The 17052-nt window shown below is 42.7% G+C and overlaps 1 protein-coding gene and 2 long non-coding RNA genes across 3 annotated transcripts; 2 read left to right on the top strand and 1 right to left on the bottom strand.

Annotated features, from left to right (window-relative positions):
- Positions 1-425: 425 nt before the first annotated feature.
- LOC6051383 (fatty acid hydroxylase domain-containing protein 2) lies at positions 426-16794 on the bottom strand. Its single transcript, XM_038259343.1, has 3 exons — positions 16546-16794; positions 705-1335; positions 426-643 (listed from the first exon to the last, which is right to left on the bottom strand). The coding sequence occupies exons 1-3, from the start codon at positions 16655-16657 to the stop codon at positions 484-486; spliced, it is 903 nt and encodes a 300-aa protein (XP_038115271.1). The 5' UTR covers positions 16658-16794; the 3' UTR covers positions 426-483.
- LOC119768710 lies at positions 4616-6102 on the top strand. Its single transcript, XR_005278173.1, has 3 exons — positions 4616-4881; positions 4940-5005; positions 5074-6102. It is a non-coding gene; the product is annotated as an uncharacterized LOC119768710 (long non-coding RNA).
- Positions 13201-14777, top strand: LOC119768708. The gene is made up of 3 exons (XR_005278172.1): positions 13201-13466; positions 13525-13590; positions 13659-14777. It is a non-coding gene; the product is annotated as an uncharacterized LOC119768708 (long non-coding RNA).
- Positions 16795-17052: the final 258 nt, after the last annotated feature.

The following is a 17052-nucleotide window of genomic DNA, read 5'->3' as shown; positions in this document are numbered from 1 at the left end:
TAAAAATCTTTAGAAATGTTATATTTAAAATAAAATATAAAGTTTTAAGCTGCCAAAAAAATTAAATAAATTTAAAAAAAAATCTAGAGATTCTGAGTTCTAAAAGTTCTTACAATTTTTAGACACATAATATTTCAAAAAATTAAGAAAAATCTAAATGTAATGCTTTTGGATTTTTTATCGTTAATATTTCTAGATTTTTGTTTTACATAGTGAAACTTTTTTTAATTTTGAAACTCACCACTACAATTAGTATTCACCACGTTTCACTTACAAGTGTTTGACAGTTGCTTGAAACATTGCTGCATGAAATTAGTATTAACAAGGATAATCAAAAATGAGAGGAAATTTATTAAAAAACGAATAAATTTAGATAAAATTTTGTATATTGAAATCATCTCAACGACGATACATTCTTCTGTATATAAAAATATCATTTCCACGTATAATCTTGCATTGACTCATTTCCTCCTGGTGCAAACTCTACTTGTCTTTGGCCTGCTGCTGATCCGGATGCAGCTCGCGCAGCGGAACAAACTTGGTCAGGATGTAGTCCCGCTCCGACTGCTTCGAGCTGAGGAACAAACTGTTGGTTCCGTGCAGCCAGTCGAGCACCCCCAACACACCGTAGCACTGGGTGAATCTGAAATAATTTTCAAACATCCACCAACTGTCAAAAAACGTAAACAAAGCCAAAAACTCACTTCAGATGATGGAAATCGTGCTGCTCCGGACTCGGCAGGAACGGCAGGTGGTAGCCCGAGTGGACGTGCAGCGTGTTCGAGATGGCCAGCGTGAACCACAGCCAGGCCACGGTCAGGTGACATCCGGTGGCCCAAACGCCCACCCCGATCGGCACCAGATTGCTCAGGATGTTCTCGAGCGGGTGCGAGTACATGGCCGTGATGGCGATCGGTGCCGTCCACTCGTGGTGCTGCTTGTGGACGAACTTGTAGACCCGGCTGTGGTGCAGCAGTCGGTGGCTGTAGTAGAACCCAAACTCCTCGATCACGATGCACGCGGCCAGCTGCCAAACCACGGTCGGGAAGGTGGGGAGTTCGCGGATGCCGGCCACCGTTTGGGGTTCGATGAAGTAGTACAGCCCCAGGAGCATTGGGAGTCCGGTGAAGATCTGGTTGAAGACGACCTGCCGGATGACGCGGAATATACGGTCCCGGTCAACGGGTTCGTTGGTGCCCGGTTGGACCTTGTAGCGGCGCAGGAAGGCGGGGCGGTTGAAGACGTCCAGTAGGGTGTAGACGGAACCGATCGTCCAGTACAGGGTCATGGTGTAGAGTAGGGTGCCGAAGATCCATAGCCGGAAGGGGTCGTCGCCTGGGGAGTGGGTTTTGGGTTAGAGTTTGTTTACAGCGGTTGGAGTACCAAGTGACTCCACCGAACAGATTTGTTGAGGATTGTTCGGCGGAGACACATGGTTATTCGTTTATGTCAATCATATTTATACTGAACCATAACTTATATTACAGACCAATAGACGTGGATTATTGAACAAATTTATTAAAGCTTAAGCTATCACTGCTCCCTAGAGCCATCAAGTTGGGAACCCCCCTACAAAATGTGTGGTGAGTTTTAAGATCATTCAAATTGACCGTTATATTGTTGATTGATCTGTTTGTCTGTGCTAAAAGATTCTTTTGTTCTCTAGCAACGTTGGCTCTACCATTTAGTGTTGACATGTCAAATTTGCCGTTACTATATTTTCATTTACTATTTTCAACATATTTAAATAAGTTATAACAAATGTTTTAACTTACCCCAACAACCACAGACAAACAGACGTGAATATCTTTTTAAAAATTCTCTTCCAAAAAAAAATTAACCGGAAAATTGTGTATTCACGACAACTTTAAATTCACCACAGCTCTTTCGTATGTGATTGACAGTGGCTAGAAAACACGCACACCACCATACATTGCGTGCATTCAAAAAATATTTCATTTTTGATTTATTTTAGCAAAATCCAAAGAAATTCGTGGTAGACATTTATTTATACAGTGATATTTTTTTCATTTATATAGTAAAAAAATAAAAAATTTCTAGAGATTTTACATTGTTCTTTTTACCAGAAACAAATGTTTAAGTCTGTTTTCAACTGTCAATCAATTGTCTAAGTTTTGAAAAAAAAATTTTGATTCTATTGAATTTTTATTTTTTGTAAATATAACTGTTCACAATTTGTTGTGAACTGTAATAAATATGAACTTTAAGAATCAGGATAGTACAAGTTATATTTAAAGTTTTTATTCCTTGGCTCAGGGTCAGGAGGAAATCTTTTTTTATATACTGGAAATCGTATTTGCATTGGCCATATGTAATGATGGATTTTCTTCTCAAAAATATTAGATTTTTTAATTTTTTTTCAAAATTAATTTTTTGAGAACTTTTTTTTAGTCCAGATTTTTTTAAAGATTGGAGTTTTAAAAATTTAGAAATGTAGAAAATGAAGCTTTAATTAAAAAAAAATCAATATTTGGATAGGCGTGATCCATAAAGTATGTCACGCTCTAGGGGGGGAGGGGGGGTCTGAACAAGTGTGACATTGCGTGTTAATTTTTGTTTTGACATAATTTTTTTTATTCAGAATTTGAAATTTCAATGCTTTTAATATTTTTGATTCTTAAATTTTTAAGGATGGATTTGTTTTTTTTTTGCATTTTATAATGTAAAAAAAGCTTTAATTTAAAAAAAATTAAACTTTTGAGATTATTTCTTGGATTATTATTTTTTTAATTTTTAAAACTTTTACAATTTTATATATTTTTTAATCAGAAATTATAGATTTTTTTTTTAATTTTCAGAATTGAAAAAATTTTGAACTTTTTGAATTTGTAGTGTTTTAAACAAGGTTAGGTATTATTTTTTTAAGGTTTTGGCAATCGGGGGACAAACATTATGTCTTTAAATTTTTTTTTATTTTTTCTGGTTCTAAACTTTTAAAAATACGCGGTATAACGCTTAATTAATTTTTTTTTATCAAATAGGGTACTTTTAGACTTTCGCAAACTTTGAATTTGAGGACCACAGATCAGAAAAAGACAAAAACTTGAAATTAAATTGTCAAAGTTTCGAAAAATATTATTTTTGGAAGCATTTTTTTTAACTGTTCACATTTTCTAGAAATTATAGATTGTTAGAATTAGGCTAGCATAAATTATATCGCAAGTTTTTATTCCTTGGCTCAAGTTCAGGAGGAAGGCTCTTTCGTTTTTACTGGATATCGAATTTGCCTTCTATCGGATGGGGAAGTAAAACGTCGGTCCATTTGCGTAAAAGAGGCTATGGGTGACTCACCACACATAACCTTCGGACGCCTAGAAATGAGCAGAAACTTGCAACAGAGCCCACAAAAGACCCGGGGGTCGTTAAAGTGGATTGCTTTGCATTGCGAATTTGCATTAGCCATATTAATATTTAGCAAGGATTGATTTTTTTCAAAATCATTAGAATTTTTATTATTTTTTTACAGTTTTCTGTTTTTTTTTTAATTTTAAGAATATAAATATTTTAATCATTTAAAAATTCAAGATTTTTTAAAAAATTAGAATCTGGACGTTTTTTTTTTAATTGTTTTTTTAATTCTAAAATATAAAAAATAGGTTTTTGATAATTTTTGAAGTTTAAAATTTTGGAATGTTTTTTTGAATTATATTTTTTTAATTTTTATATTATTAAACTTTTTATAGTTTTATTATTTTTATTATTTTTTAAATTTTAAGAGCACTTATAATTTTTTAAGTGTTAGGATAGCTGATTCGAAAAAATATATTTTTTCAATATTTATTTTTTTTAGAGTTAAGAACAAAACTAAGAACTGGTAGAGATTTTTTTAACAACGCTATTGATAATTATATTCCGGTTTTAGGCTTTCCCCAGCAAAATTTCCCCACATATCGAGGAAAAAAAATGCTGCTGAATTTAATTTTCCAATCAAAAATTGTTTATATTCACATCACTTATTGAATAATATTGCATAATGTTTATTATTGTATTTTTAGTCAAATAGGGCATTTTTGATTGTTTTACATTTTTTTAAATTTTGAATTCACAGATTGAAAACAGACAAAAGTGAAAAATAAATTTCATAGATTCGAAAAATAATTTTTTTTTTGCTCTTTTTCACCCCCTCGACTTTGACCGGAGCCGAGGTTCAAATAATTAAAAGTGAAATTTTTACCAGCCTAAAATTAGATTTTTTTAAAAGAATTTCAAGAATTTTGAAAAACTTAGAGCATTTTTCTGGAATTTAAATTTTTGAGATTTTTAAAACCCTCAAGATTTTTTTGAGTTTTTTAATAAGTTGAAAATGTTTTAAAATTTAGCGTTTTAGTATTTTTGTAATGCCAAATTGTGACCCTACCTTCTTTAACAATAACTCTTTTACTTTTCTTGAAAAAGTTTCCCTCATTAGAGCGCCATCTCTTGGTGGGAGGTAGGGAGATTACTGAAAAGCTTCGCGTGAGATCTCTACTATACGTTCCACGAGATCTCATTTAACTGTCGAGTGACCTACCAAATTTGCCTAAAGAAATAAAGAAATACGATTTAAAAGGAAACGGGAGCGGGACTCGACCTTTATAAAAGAGCCCGAAAAAACTCCTCACAAAGGCCCCGTTTTCCCTGATGCCAGAATGAGATGGAACTAGCCTCCAATTTGCTCCATTTCTGTGTGAGAGCGATCTTGTCGAGGCCTTTAGATCCTCGCGGGACTTTTTCTATCTTTTCACGTGAAGACCGTCAACCAGTAAAGTTGCTAGACCGACCTCTGTGGCACTAAGTTAGTTTAAAGTGTCATTAGCCAAGGATTGACTAGGGCAAACCCGGTAGAAAAGCCTACCGAAGCTTAAAACCTGTTACAAAACCGTAAGATTGTGAATTCCTGGTGTAAATGTTAAGAAAACTTAGAATGTTTGCTCTTTAGGCCCATTAGTTAATCTCCGGCATCTCCTCTGACCTTCGCGGGTGTGTTCTTTGCGACTTTCCGAAGGTAAGAAGCCCTGGCGGCATCAATTGTGAAGATTTTGCGACTAAAACGTGTGAATTAACGTTGGACAGGTGAATTTGCCCACCTCCCAGCGTGGGTGCGAGTTGGGGCACGACCGATTGCCAGCTGAACATCACGATTGGCCCGTTCGCGGACGAGCATTGCCGGTGAGGCACGCGGATTGGCCTCGTGGAGGAGATTTGGCCCATTTGAGCACCGCAACGCAACCTAGGACGCTCAAATTGTAGGCCCGGTCGGCCATCTTGCGAATATTGTTGTCCAATTGTCGTTTGGAGGCAACAAAACCATCGAAACACGTGCTCGCCATCGTCCAAAAGTGTGAACACGCGGTGATTTCGAGTGCTTGACGACCACTGACTGCGAGCGACCAGCCGATACGCTCATTTTCCGGCTTTGCAACCCCCTTCCGGTCGCTCAGTGGAAATTAGGAAACTTTTCACGTGAAATTCTACTCCTCAAACGTCTGAGGACTGCGGGTGGACTACCCGTCGGGAGTAACCGGTGCTGTCGCAGCGGAGACCAGGAGCTGGGTCGCGCGCGGAAACGTCGCACGCTCGAGGAAGCGTACTGCCATCTGGTAGTAAAAATCGGAAACCGGTTTGCGCAGCGCGTGCACACGCGCGTGCCTACCTGTGCCATACCTGGCGCGGGGCATCGCGATCGAGATTGCCGTTGGAGATTGCCGTCGGAGTGTTCCGGTCCCTTCGCCCAAGGATTAAGGTCAGATCTGAAAAGTTATTTTTTTTACCCTGAGCTCAAACAAACTTGTTAGTTGGTAAGATTAGGCGTGACGTCACAACCCATATTGTTAAGCTAAAACGCAATATAAGCCTAAATGCTGGTCCGTCAAACCATCCAGCGTGTTTGGTAACTGAATTGGGTGGCCGATTTGCGTGGACAACGTGGGTTAAGCGGGTCAAATACATGAATTATCGCACACAAATTTGAGTTTAGTTTCTGATTATTTCTGGTATTATTACGTTAACATCTAGTGCAAATTAATTGGTCCCTCGGGAGGTATCTGTGTTCTGGTGTTTGAGCCTCTATTAACCCGCCCTTAGAGTCTTTGCCGGGTCTCTAAAAACAGCTTCAGCAGTCTCTCGATCCCGGGAGTGGCGCGACACCTTCGGTGTCAAAACTGTTGATAGTCGAGGAACAAAACAATCCGTTACATTTTGGCGCCCAACGTGGGGCCGAGCAATAGTGGCAATAGTTCTACTATGTCTCAAAGTTGGGTTTAGTTTGGGTACTCAGTTAGAAGTTTGTTGGGTTTTCTGAACTATTATTGAGCATAGTTTATTTCAAGACAATCATATTTCATCATTTCGTTTGCAATATACCAAATACAATTCAAATATTTTGTTCCACCACCGTAATAGACCTAAATTTGATTCGCAGTCACCCTATTTCGGTTTGATTACTATTAATTTGAGATTTCGTTGGATTTTGTTTTAATATATTTTCGAACATTGTTGAGGAGTTATTTCAAAAGTGTTAGTTGGAATCAAAACAATGGATCACGTTTACATAAGTGACCCATGCAGCCTCAAAGAGGATGAAATGGAGTATGAATTTTGCCTTCGTGCCACACCTGTTCGTGGTGGATTACGCGAGCGCCAGCAGAATTTGCGTGCTTTGCTGCAAAAACCCGAGGATCCGGTAGAAGTACATTTTTCGACGTATTCGCTAGCGGAGGACTTGGTGAAGATCCCGAGACAGCTGAAGGAAATGGAGCGTTGTCTAGATGCTAATCTTGATGATGATTGCTACTCTCGACTGGTTCACTATCACAAGCGACTTCGACGATACTCGCCGGGAACGGAAGAACATCGGCAGCAGCGGAAGGCGTTGTTGGACAGCATCGAGCGACTCTCAAGAAGGTACTACAACATTGATTTAGCCCATGTCTGCCGACAGGTTCCCTGATGCGAATCCATACGGTGCATTCGAATTTGGCCTCCGCGACTCCGGGACAGTTGGCCCAGGAGTTAGTGGATCTGACGACGGATTTCGAGGAAGGAGCAGTTGGCGGAATTCTTGACGATCGTCTTACGCGCGCGTCGTCCACAACGACTCAAAGGACGCTGCAGCCTTCGCTTAATCCGTATACTGGGACCAAACCGAAAGCATCTCGTGATCTGTTGGCTGCCCCAGTACCGGCCCCTAGAGGTCAATCGAGCTATAACCAATGGCTGTCCGGATTCTCCCCAGCGGCAACAAGGCAGTCCGAGTTGGGAAGACCGATGTCGAATCCACAGCGATGGGAGCAATCGGCCGCCGCTGGCGTGGACAACTCGACACTTGCCATATCGGAGGATCCAAGGCGAAAGGCGCCACCCCTCGGTGGCTTTGCGCGAACCTTGTTTGAACCGACGTCTGGGAGTGCGCATCCACTCCCGCCGCAGCAGCAGCCTCAACCAGGGAACATGGGCCGTTCAGCAGCTACATCGTCTCCAACGCCGACGATTCAGAATGAACCTGCCGATGAAAGGGATATGAATGAGTTCATTCATGCTTCCGACGTTCAAAATTACATTCGCGCGTGTCTAGAACATATGATGAGGCAGCAAGCCAACGGCGCATCGGTCCTTCCAGAAGCCGTAGATGAGTTGGCCGAACAAGTGGCCAAGGTTGATTTGCGTCGGGATTCGGAGATGTTACGGATTTCGCAGGATCAACCTCCAGCGAGGCGTGTACCCTCTCCTCCTTTCCAGTTATCCGCTCGAGAAACTTCAGGGAAGCCTGAAATGAGAAGCATGTCACGTGGAGAAGGATTATTTGAACTACCAGAGGAAAGCCAAGTTCATGGAGAGTCACGGCGCCGTCAGGAGTCTAATCCCGCCCCAGGACCGTCTTGGGATGTGAACCGAAGGTTTCCGGATGTCCAAACGCTGCAAGGTGAGAGATATCGACGACTACCGCACCAGCAGTGCAACATAATTGAAAAATGGCCGAAATTCACCGGCGGTACGAATTCTGTTCCCGTGGTGGATTTTTGCGCCAGATCAATATTATGTGCGAGTCCTACCACATCAGTAAACAAGATCTACGAATGCACGCCCATTTGTTGTTCCGCGAGGGTGCGGCGGTGTGGTATACCACCTACCATGACAGATTCGACAGTTGGGAGACTTTGGAAACATACCTCCGGTTGCGCTACGACAATCCAAACCGGGATCTCATTACTCGTGACCTGTTGGACAAACGTAAACAACGTCCCAATGAACCGTTCGGTGAATATCTCGAAGAGATTGAGAGATTAGCGCAACGCCTCACTCGTAAAATGTCTCATGCGGAGTTGTACTACCTGGTCACCAAAAACATGAAGATGAGTTACAAGCGTAGTCTGGTGTTGGCCACCATTCAGTCGCTTGATCACCTGTCCCAGCTGTGTTACAAGCTCGATGCGCTCGACGGCCTCGGAGGTCTACAAAAGCTTCCGTTCACCAAGTGGACATGGACGAACGAGCTGCAGAGATTGATGAGGAGTTGTTGAATGCCGATGTGTGCGCGGTTCATGGTCGTTTCAAGAAGCTTGCGGACTCTACAGGTGAGAACAGGAAGCCGATGTGCTGGAACTGTCGCCAGGCAGGACACATGTGGAGGAGTGCGACCAGAAAAAGTGTACTTTTGCCATGTGTGTGGACACACGGGTACGACCGCGTTCCAGTGCCCAAATGGACATCCACTCCGAACTCGGTCGGATGAGGAGGAAAAAACGAGTAAATGGGATGGATCCAGGAATCGATCTACCCCATCTGATACTCCGGAGATTCCCAACCGTCCGTTTTCTGTCTTCAATACTGCGCATCGAATTAACACGACCCCTCACCGTTGCCCACACCTCAAAGTTCGAGTTCTATCTGAGGAGATTGAAGCGCTAGCCGACACCGGTGCCAGTTTGTCGGTGATCAGCTCGCTGGGTTTGCTGAATAAGTTGGGCTTACAGATTCAACCTCTTCGCCTCCAGATTACGACAGCTGATGGTACGCCGTATCGATGTCTCGGTTACGTGAATCTTCCCCTGTCCTACGAGTCTACCACCCACGTCCTTCCCACGATCGTCGTGCCTGAGATGAAGAAGGACCTAATTCTAGGCGTAGATTTCCTGAACAAGTTTGGATTCCGTCTGGTGGGTCCCCGTTTTCCCCGGTTGGTGAAGAAACGGTCAATATGATCGAATTTCAGCGAGTTGAGGACTATTTTGGTGACACAAATGACAATATATGCTTTGAAATCCATCCAATCAGCCCAGCGGAATCTGCGAAAGACCTCGAGAGTTCAACCGATGACAGCTTGGAGATGCCAACCATCGAAGTACCGGAAAAACACATCTGCGAGCCTAGTGACCTGGTCACGGAACATGTCTTGTCGGATAGCCAGCGAGAAGCACTTTTTGAAGTAGTACAACAACTTCCGGCCACGCGAGACGGGAATCTAGGTCGAACTCCGATCATGTCCCATTCGATCGACCTTCTCCCGGGCGCAAAGCCGAAGAAGGTTCCTCCGTATCGTTGGTCTCCATCCGTAGAGGAAGTTATCGACGCGGAAATCGAGCGAATGAAGCGCCTCGGGGTCATAGAAGAGTGCCCTACGGCGGTCGACGTTTTAAATCCGTTGTTGCCGATTAAGAAGGCCAGTGGAAAGTGGAGAATCTGTCTTGACTCTAGGCGGTTAAATCAATGCACCAAAAAGGACGATTTTCCCTTTCCTAATATGATGGGAATTCTTCAGCGTATCCAGAAGTCGAAGTATTTTTCCGTCATTGATCTGTCGGAGTCGTACTACCAGGTTCCACTCGACGAGGCCGCGAAAGACAAAACGGCGTTCCGCACGAACAAAGGTCTGTTCCGATTTGTTGTCATGCCGTTCGGGTTGACCAATGCTCCGGCGACCATGGCGAGACTGATGACGAAAGTCATAGGACACGACCTGGCACCCTGGGTGTATGTGTACCTCGATGACATCATTATCCTGTCGAACACCTTCGAGGACCACCTGGACCGGATCCGGATTGTCGCTGATCGTCTTCAGAAGGCGGGTCTCACCATCAACCTGTCAAAAAGTAAATTTTGTCAGACGAGTATTCGATACTTGGGTTACGTGCTGAGTGAGGACGGACTGTCCATGGACGTTAGCAAAATCCAGCCCGTTTTAGACTATCCTACGCCTAAAACAGTGAAGGACATCCGACGCCTTCTCGGACTCGCCGGGTTTTACCAGAAATTTATCCAAAATTATTCTGAAATTACGACCCCCATCAGCAACCTCCTCAAGAAGAATCGAAATAAGTTTAGCTGGACCGAAGAAGCGGAAGTGGCCCTGTCCAAACTGAAGACTGCGCTGGTGACCGCCCCGATACTGGCTAATCCAGACTTTAATTTGCCGTTTATCGTCGAGACCGATAGTTCGGACCTGGCGATTGGTGCGGTCCTTGTGCAGATGCACCAAGGAGAGCGGAAGTGTATTGCTTATTTTTCTAAGAAACTGTCCAGCACTCAGCGCCGGTACAGTGCCACTGAGCGAGAGTGCCTGGCTGTCCTGCTGAGTATCGAGAATTTTAAGCATTTCATCGAAGGTTCCCGTTTTGTAGTGCAGACCGACGCCATGAGTCTCACGTTCCTCAAATCGATGTCCATCGAATCCAAATCGCCGAGAATCGCTCGCTGGGCTCTCAAGCTCTCAAAGTACGAGCTTGACCTGCAATACAAAAAAGGCAGCGAAAACATTCCCGCCGACGCCCTGTCCCGGTCCATAAATCAGGTCAAGGTGGACCTCCCCGACCCGTACATCACTCAACTCTTGAACCAGGTGGAAAAGTTTCCTGAGCGATTTCCCGATTTTAAAATCTCAGGTGGAAAACTCTTCAAATTCATCTCGAATAGCACGGGTCTGGAAGATCTTGGTTTTCGCTGGAAGTTCGTCGTTCCGTTGGCTGAAAGAAGGTCTATCGTGAAAGAAATTCACGAAGCGGCCCATTTAGGACCTCTGAAAACGCTGGCCAAAGTCCGCGAACGCTTTTACTGGCCACGAATGGCCACGGAAATTAAGCGCTTTTGTTGCAGCTGTTTGGTGTGCAAGGAGTCCAAAGTACCGAGTACTAATACTACGCCGGTCCACGGAAAACCCAAGCAGTGCAGTCGTCCGTGGGAAATGATTTCCATGGATTTCCTTGGGCCCTACCCCAGGTCAAAGAAAGGGAACCTGTGGATCCTGGTGGTGTGTGACTTTTCTCGAAGTTCGTGATGGTTCAATGTCTGCGTTCAGCGACTGCTCCTGCGGTGTGCCAGTTTGTTGAGAACTTTGTTTTCAATTTGTTTGGCGTTCCAGAAGTGTGTATTACCGACAACGCGCAAGTCTTCAAGTCCGATCTTTTCCTCAAGCTGCTCAAGCGGTACGAGGTTACCCATTGGCCGTTAGCTGTCTACCACCCTGGTCCAAACCCGACGGAACGGGTAAATCGAGTTATTGTAACCGCGATTCGGTGTGCCCTAAACCAAAAAGCGGATCATCGTGATTGGGACGATTCGGTACATCTAATCGCCAGGGCGATTCGCACGCACGTTCATGATAGCACGGGATTCACGCCGTATTTCGTCAATTTTGGCCGCAACATGGTGAGTTCCGGGGCTGAGTACGAACACCTAAGGGAAGTGGACGATAATTTGGCGCAGGACCCGGTCAAGCTCAACGAAGAAATGAAGAGTCTGCACAAGCTGGTCAGGAGAACTTGCTGAAAGCCTACCGGAAGTATTCCGCGCCGTACAACCTCCGAGTTAATCGGAAACATCAGTTCCAGGAGGGCGATGTCGTCTACAAGAAGAACGTCCTGCTGTCTGATAAATCACGAGATTTTGTTGGAAAGTTTGGAGCAAAGTACACGAAGGTTCGAGTTCGACAAGTTTTGGGAACGAACTGTTATGTTCTGGAAGATTTCGAGGGTAAAAGGATACCTGGAAGCTACCACGGTTCGTTCCTTAAGCGAGCATAAACAACGAGTTCCATTAGCTATGTCAGGTGCAGCGAGAGCTGCGCAACAACCACTGCTGATTAAGCACCACAAACACTCATTGAGTACACCAAAACGATGTTCGAGATGTCATTAACCTGTTTCCTCACATCAATTTAGTTAGAGAAGTTGTTTTGATTCCATTGTTTAGATTTTAATCGCGATATTCGATTCACTTGGCGTTTCCGTGCATCCATTCAATCATATTTCTCAACATTTTCGTATAAAAGTTCATCTCATCGCTCCATCGTTACGTTAAAACTTCATAATTAGCGAAAATAGACCAACTTTGTTAGAAAACCACATTTTCTTACCTTCAGTGAGATTTTGATTCATTTGTTTTGTTTGACAGAAATGACAGTTCACGGCCGAGATCGAACTCGCAGGGTCGAAGTTAGGTGACGTTAGAAATGAAACGTCTGATGCGATATTTGTTTCCAAAATATTCTGAGGGATGATTCGGTGTGAAATATTTCTGAACGCGTTTCGGTACGTTTGCGTTAGGCTTAGCAAAACATATTTTTCAATAGTTATTGAAGTTAATTGGTTTTTAATAAGTTTTCTCAGATCTTTCTGAGGTTTGTTGGATATTTGGTACATGGAAATTTGTCAGATATCTCTGACGTCATTCGGTTTAGTTAAGGTTAAGATTTGACTGCGAGTATGATTGTGTAGAGACCCAGATGAATAGGAATGATAATTAGAGTTGGAACAGAATATTTGGATTCAATGGATTTTTTTTAATATTAGAGCAGTCTTGGGAATCGGCAATTAAAACTGCATTTTTTTATGAAGATTACTTTGAACATATTCAGATGGCAACTTTTTAATGATTTCTTCACCTTGAACAATAAAAATTTTGAAATTTCTGATTTCAAAATTTTTATTAAATTAGTATTGGCGAGAATGTAATGCCAAATTGTGACCCTACCTTCTTTAACAATAACTCTTTTACTTTTCTTGAAAAAGTTTCCCTCATTAGAGCGCCATCTCTTGGTGGGAGGTAGGGAGATTACTGAAAAGCTTCGCGTGAGATCTCTACTATACGTTCCACGAGATCTCATTTAACTGTCGAGTGACCTACCAAATTTGCCTAAAGAAATAAAGAAATACGATTTAAAAGGAAACGGGAGCGGGACTCGACCTTTATAAAAGAGCCCGAAAAAACTCCTCACAAAGGCCCCGTTTTCCCTGATGCCAGAATGAGATGGAACTAGCCTCCAATTTGCTCCATTTCTGTGTGAGAGCGATCTTGTCGAGGCCTTTAGATCCTCGCGGGACTTTTTCTATCTTTTCACGTGAAGACCGTCAACCAGTAAAGTTGCTAGACCGACCTCTGTGGCACTAAGTTAGTTTAAAGTGTCATTAGCCAAGGATTGACTAGGGCAAACCCGGTAGAAAAGCCTACCGAAGCTTAAAACCTGTTACAAAACCGTAAGATTGTGAATTCCTGGTGTAAATGTTAAGAAAACTTAGAATGTTTGCTCTTTAGGCCCATTAGTTAATCTCCGGCATCTCCTCTGACCTTCGCGGGTGTGTTCTTTGCGACTTTCCGAAGGTAAGAAGCCCTGGCGGCATCAATTGTGAAGATTTTGCGACTAAAACGTGTGAATTAACGTTGGACAGGTGAATTTGCCCACCTCCCAGCGTGGGTGCGAGTTGGGGCACGACCGATTGCCAGCTGAACATCACGATTGGCCCGTTCGCGGACGAGCATTGCCGGTGAGGCACGCGGATTGGCCTCGTGGAGGAGATTTGGCCCATTTGAGCACCGCAACGCAACCTAGGACGCTCAAATTGTAGGCCCGGTCGGCCATCTTGCGAATATTGTTGTCCAATTGTCGTTTGGAGGCAACAAAACCATCGAAACACGTGCTCGCCATCGTCCAAAAGTGTGAACACGCGGTGATTTCGAGTGCTTGACGACCACTGACTGCGAGCGACCAGCCGATACGCTCATTTTCCGGCTTTGCAACCCCCTTCCGGTCGCTCAGTGGAAATTAGGAAACTTTTCACGTGAAATTCTACTCCTCAAACGTCTGAGGACTGCGGGTGGACTACCCGTCGGGAGTAACCGGTGCTGTCGCAGCGGAGACCAGGAGCTGGGTCGCGCGCGGAAACGTCGCACGCTCGAGGAAGCGTACTGCCATCTGGTAGTAAAAATCGGAAACCGGTTTGCGCAGCGCGTGCACACGCGCGTGCCTACCTGTGCCATACCTGGCGCGGGGCATCGCGATCGAGATTGCCGTTGGAGATTGCCGTCGGAGTGTTCCGGTCCCTTCGCCCAAGGATTAAGGTCAGATCTGAAAAGTTATTTTTTTTACCCTGAGCTCAAACAAACTTGTTAGTTGGTAAGATTAGGCGTGACGTCACAACCCATATTGTTAAGCTAAAACGCAATATAAGCCTAAATGCTGGTCCGTCAAACCATCCAGCGTGTTTGGTAACTGAATTGGGTGGCCGATTTGCGTGGACAACGTGGGTTAAGCGGGTCAAATACATGAATTATCGCACACAAATTTGAGTTTAGTTTCTGATTATTTCTGGTATTATTACGTTAACATCTAGTGCAAATTAATTGGTCCCTCGGGAGGTATCTGTGTTCTGGTGTTTGAGCCTCTATTAACCCGCCCTTAGAGTCTTTGCCGGGTCTCTAAAAACAGCTTCAGCAGTCTCTCGATCCCCGGGAGTGGCGCGACACCTTCGGTGTCAAAACTGTTGATAGTCGAGGAACAAAACAATCCGTTACATTTTAATATTCTAGTATTTTAGTATTTTAATATTCTAGTATTTTAGTATTTTAGTATTTTAGTATTTTAGTATTTTAGTATTTTAGTATTTTAGTATTTTAGTATTTTAGTATTTTAGTATTTTAGTATTTTAGTATTTTAGTATTTTAGTATTTTAGTATTTTAGTATTTTAGTATTTTAGTATTTTAGTATTTTAGTATTTAAGTATTTAAGTATTTTAGTATTTTAGTATCTTAGTATTTTAGTATTTTAGTATTTTAGTATTTTAGTATTTTAGTATTTTAGTATTTTAGTATTTTAGTATTTTAGTATTTTAGTATTTTAGTATTTTAGTATTTTAGTATTTTAGTATTTTAGTATTTTAGTATTTTAGTATTTTAGTATTTTAGTATTTTAGTATTTTAGTATTTTAGTATTTTAGTATTTTAGTATTTTAGTATTTTAGTATTTTAGTATTTTAGTATTTTAGTATTTTGGTATTTTAGTATTTAATTTATTATTTTCATGGTATCATGAACTTTCTTGAATTTTAATCGTGATTTCATGAAAATTAATTTATGCTTTCATGAATTAAATCTATGTCTTTATTGATTGTGATCACGAAATCTTGATGTTGTTTTGCGCTTGCAAAAATAAATAATGGCAATCTTTCTGAAAATCATGTTTTTTTTGCACGAAATCAGGAATTACCAAATTCTTTTCAAGATTCGTCACCCCAATCAAAACAATTACGGTTTAGTCACACCCCTCAAATCACTGCCCTCGGCACGACTTCCTCCAACAAAGACCGTTTTCTTTATCTTCCTTTATCGTCTCGTGCCCTCTAAGACCGTTTTCGATGCAACGCGGTGCCAACAGACAACAACAAGAAAGAACTGAATTATTGGATTAAGGTTAATAGTGTAATTTGGGATTTCATTTTTTAATTGATAGAATTCCAGAGTTTTTTTTGAAAAGGACCAATAAACTATTGTCTTTCATATGTTTATAGGACCTAATAAAAAAAACTCAAGAATTATTTGTAAAACAAAGCTTAATTTTCAATCACAGACCTTTATCTAATCTATCCCCTTAGGTTAACGATCCTTTCCGAATCAACAAGCTACTTAAGGTGAGGGCGCCCTACTTTAAGGCGGTCACGATAAGGCGCCCACTTCTTATTTTCCCACAGTCCCCTAATCCGCTCCAGATTAGATCAAAGTCCGCTCTCCGCTTTACAGCCGTGAAGTTGCAGAAAACAGTTTTGCAGAAGTCATCTTGGCAGGCCTTTTTTTGTTCGCACAGGCAATCGTAGCAGCCCGCACTGTTGTTATTGACCGATAAGATTGGCTCTCGTTTTGACGCGTACGCGTCAACGCAACAACCTTTTCAAATCGCAAAAATAGGTCATCGCACCAGGGAACAGGTTATCGTGCTTTTCTTGAAGGTTTTTTTTCCGTACTTTGGACCAACCTGCCAGAATTCTGCTTTGCCAAATTCTTGATCGCGGTTGCTACGATCACCACATCGGGCAAGTTTTGTTTACCATTTCGAAAGCATTTCTTCAACGCCTACTAGCACGAGTGTGTGCGTCCGTCAAGTTGACGGAGAAATGCATCGCAGTGTGCTCTGCCAGCGCTCCAATTGAGAGCTGTTAGTTCTATACACAGGTTTGTGTATTACAGCTCAGTGTGATCATGACCTTTGGATATCCCCTGCCTAGTTAGTCACTCTATACGCTATAGTCTACATTCTGCGCAGATCACCACAAACTTCCAATTACCTGTGACGTCCAGCACGCGATCCCACAGCGATTGCCATAGATCACCGGAAGCACCCCAAAACACCTGGAAGTGCCGGGCCGGCAGATCGAAGATCTCGACGCCCAAAGACATCGCGTCAACAAAAAACTTCACTCTTCCTCAGTTGTAGCGAAAAGAAAGAAAGAACTGTGCAAACTTTACTCAGCTGATGCAAGATGAGGTTCTGGCCAGAGAAACCGCTGGAACGGTACTGCCGGTCGCTCGTTCGGCGAGAAGATGCGATACCCCGGGGAATGATCCGGAGCCGGCGAGAGAGAGAGAGAGCGTTCTCATACCAACACACCAACCAATTTCACCACAGATCATCGGAACTCCAAAATTAACCAAACCCCATCTAGCGGACTTTTTCGGAAGCTCAAACGTCACGCGAAGCGAAGGGTCTCAAACGTCAAACTGTCAAACGTTCGAAACGTTACGATCTGATTGTCTGTGGTTGAGTCGGGTGCGCGCAGCGAGCTGCCTGGCAC

Source organism: Culex quinquefasciatus, chromosome 1, assembly GCF_015732765.1.
Source record: "Culex quinquefasciatus strain JHB chromosome 1, VPISU_Cqui_1.0_pri_paternal, whole genome shotgun sequence".
In the NCBI taxonomy this organism is placed as follows: Eukaryota; Metazoa; Arthropoda; class Insecta; order Diptera; family Culicidae; genus Culex; species Culex quinquefasciatus.
This window is presented reverse-complemented; position numbering and strand designations above follow the sequence as displayed.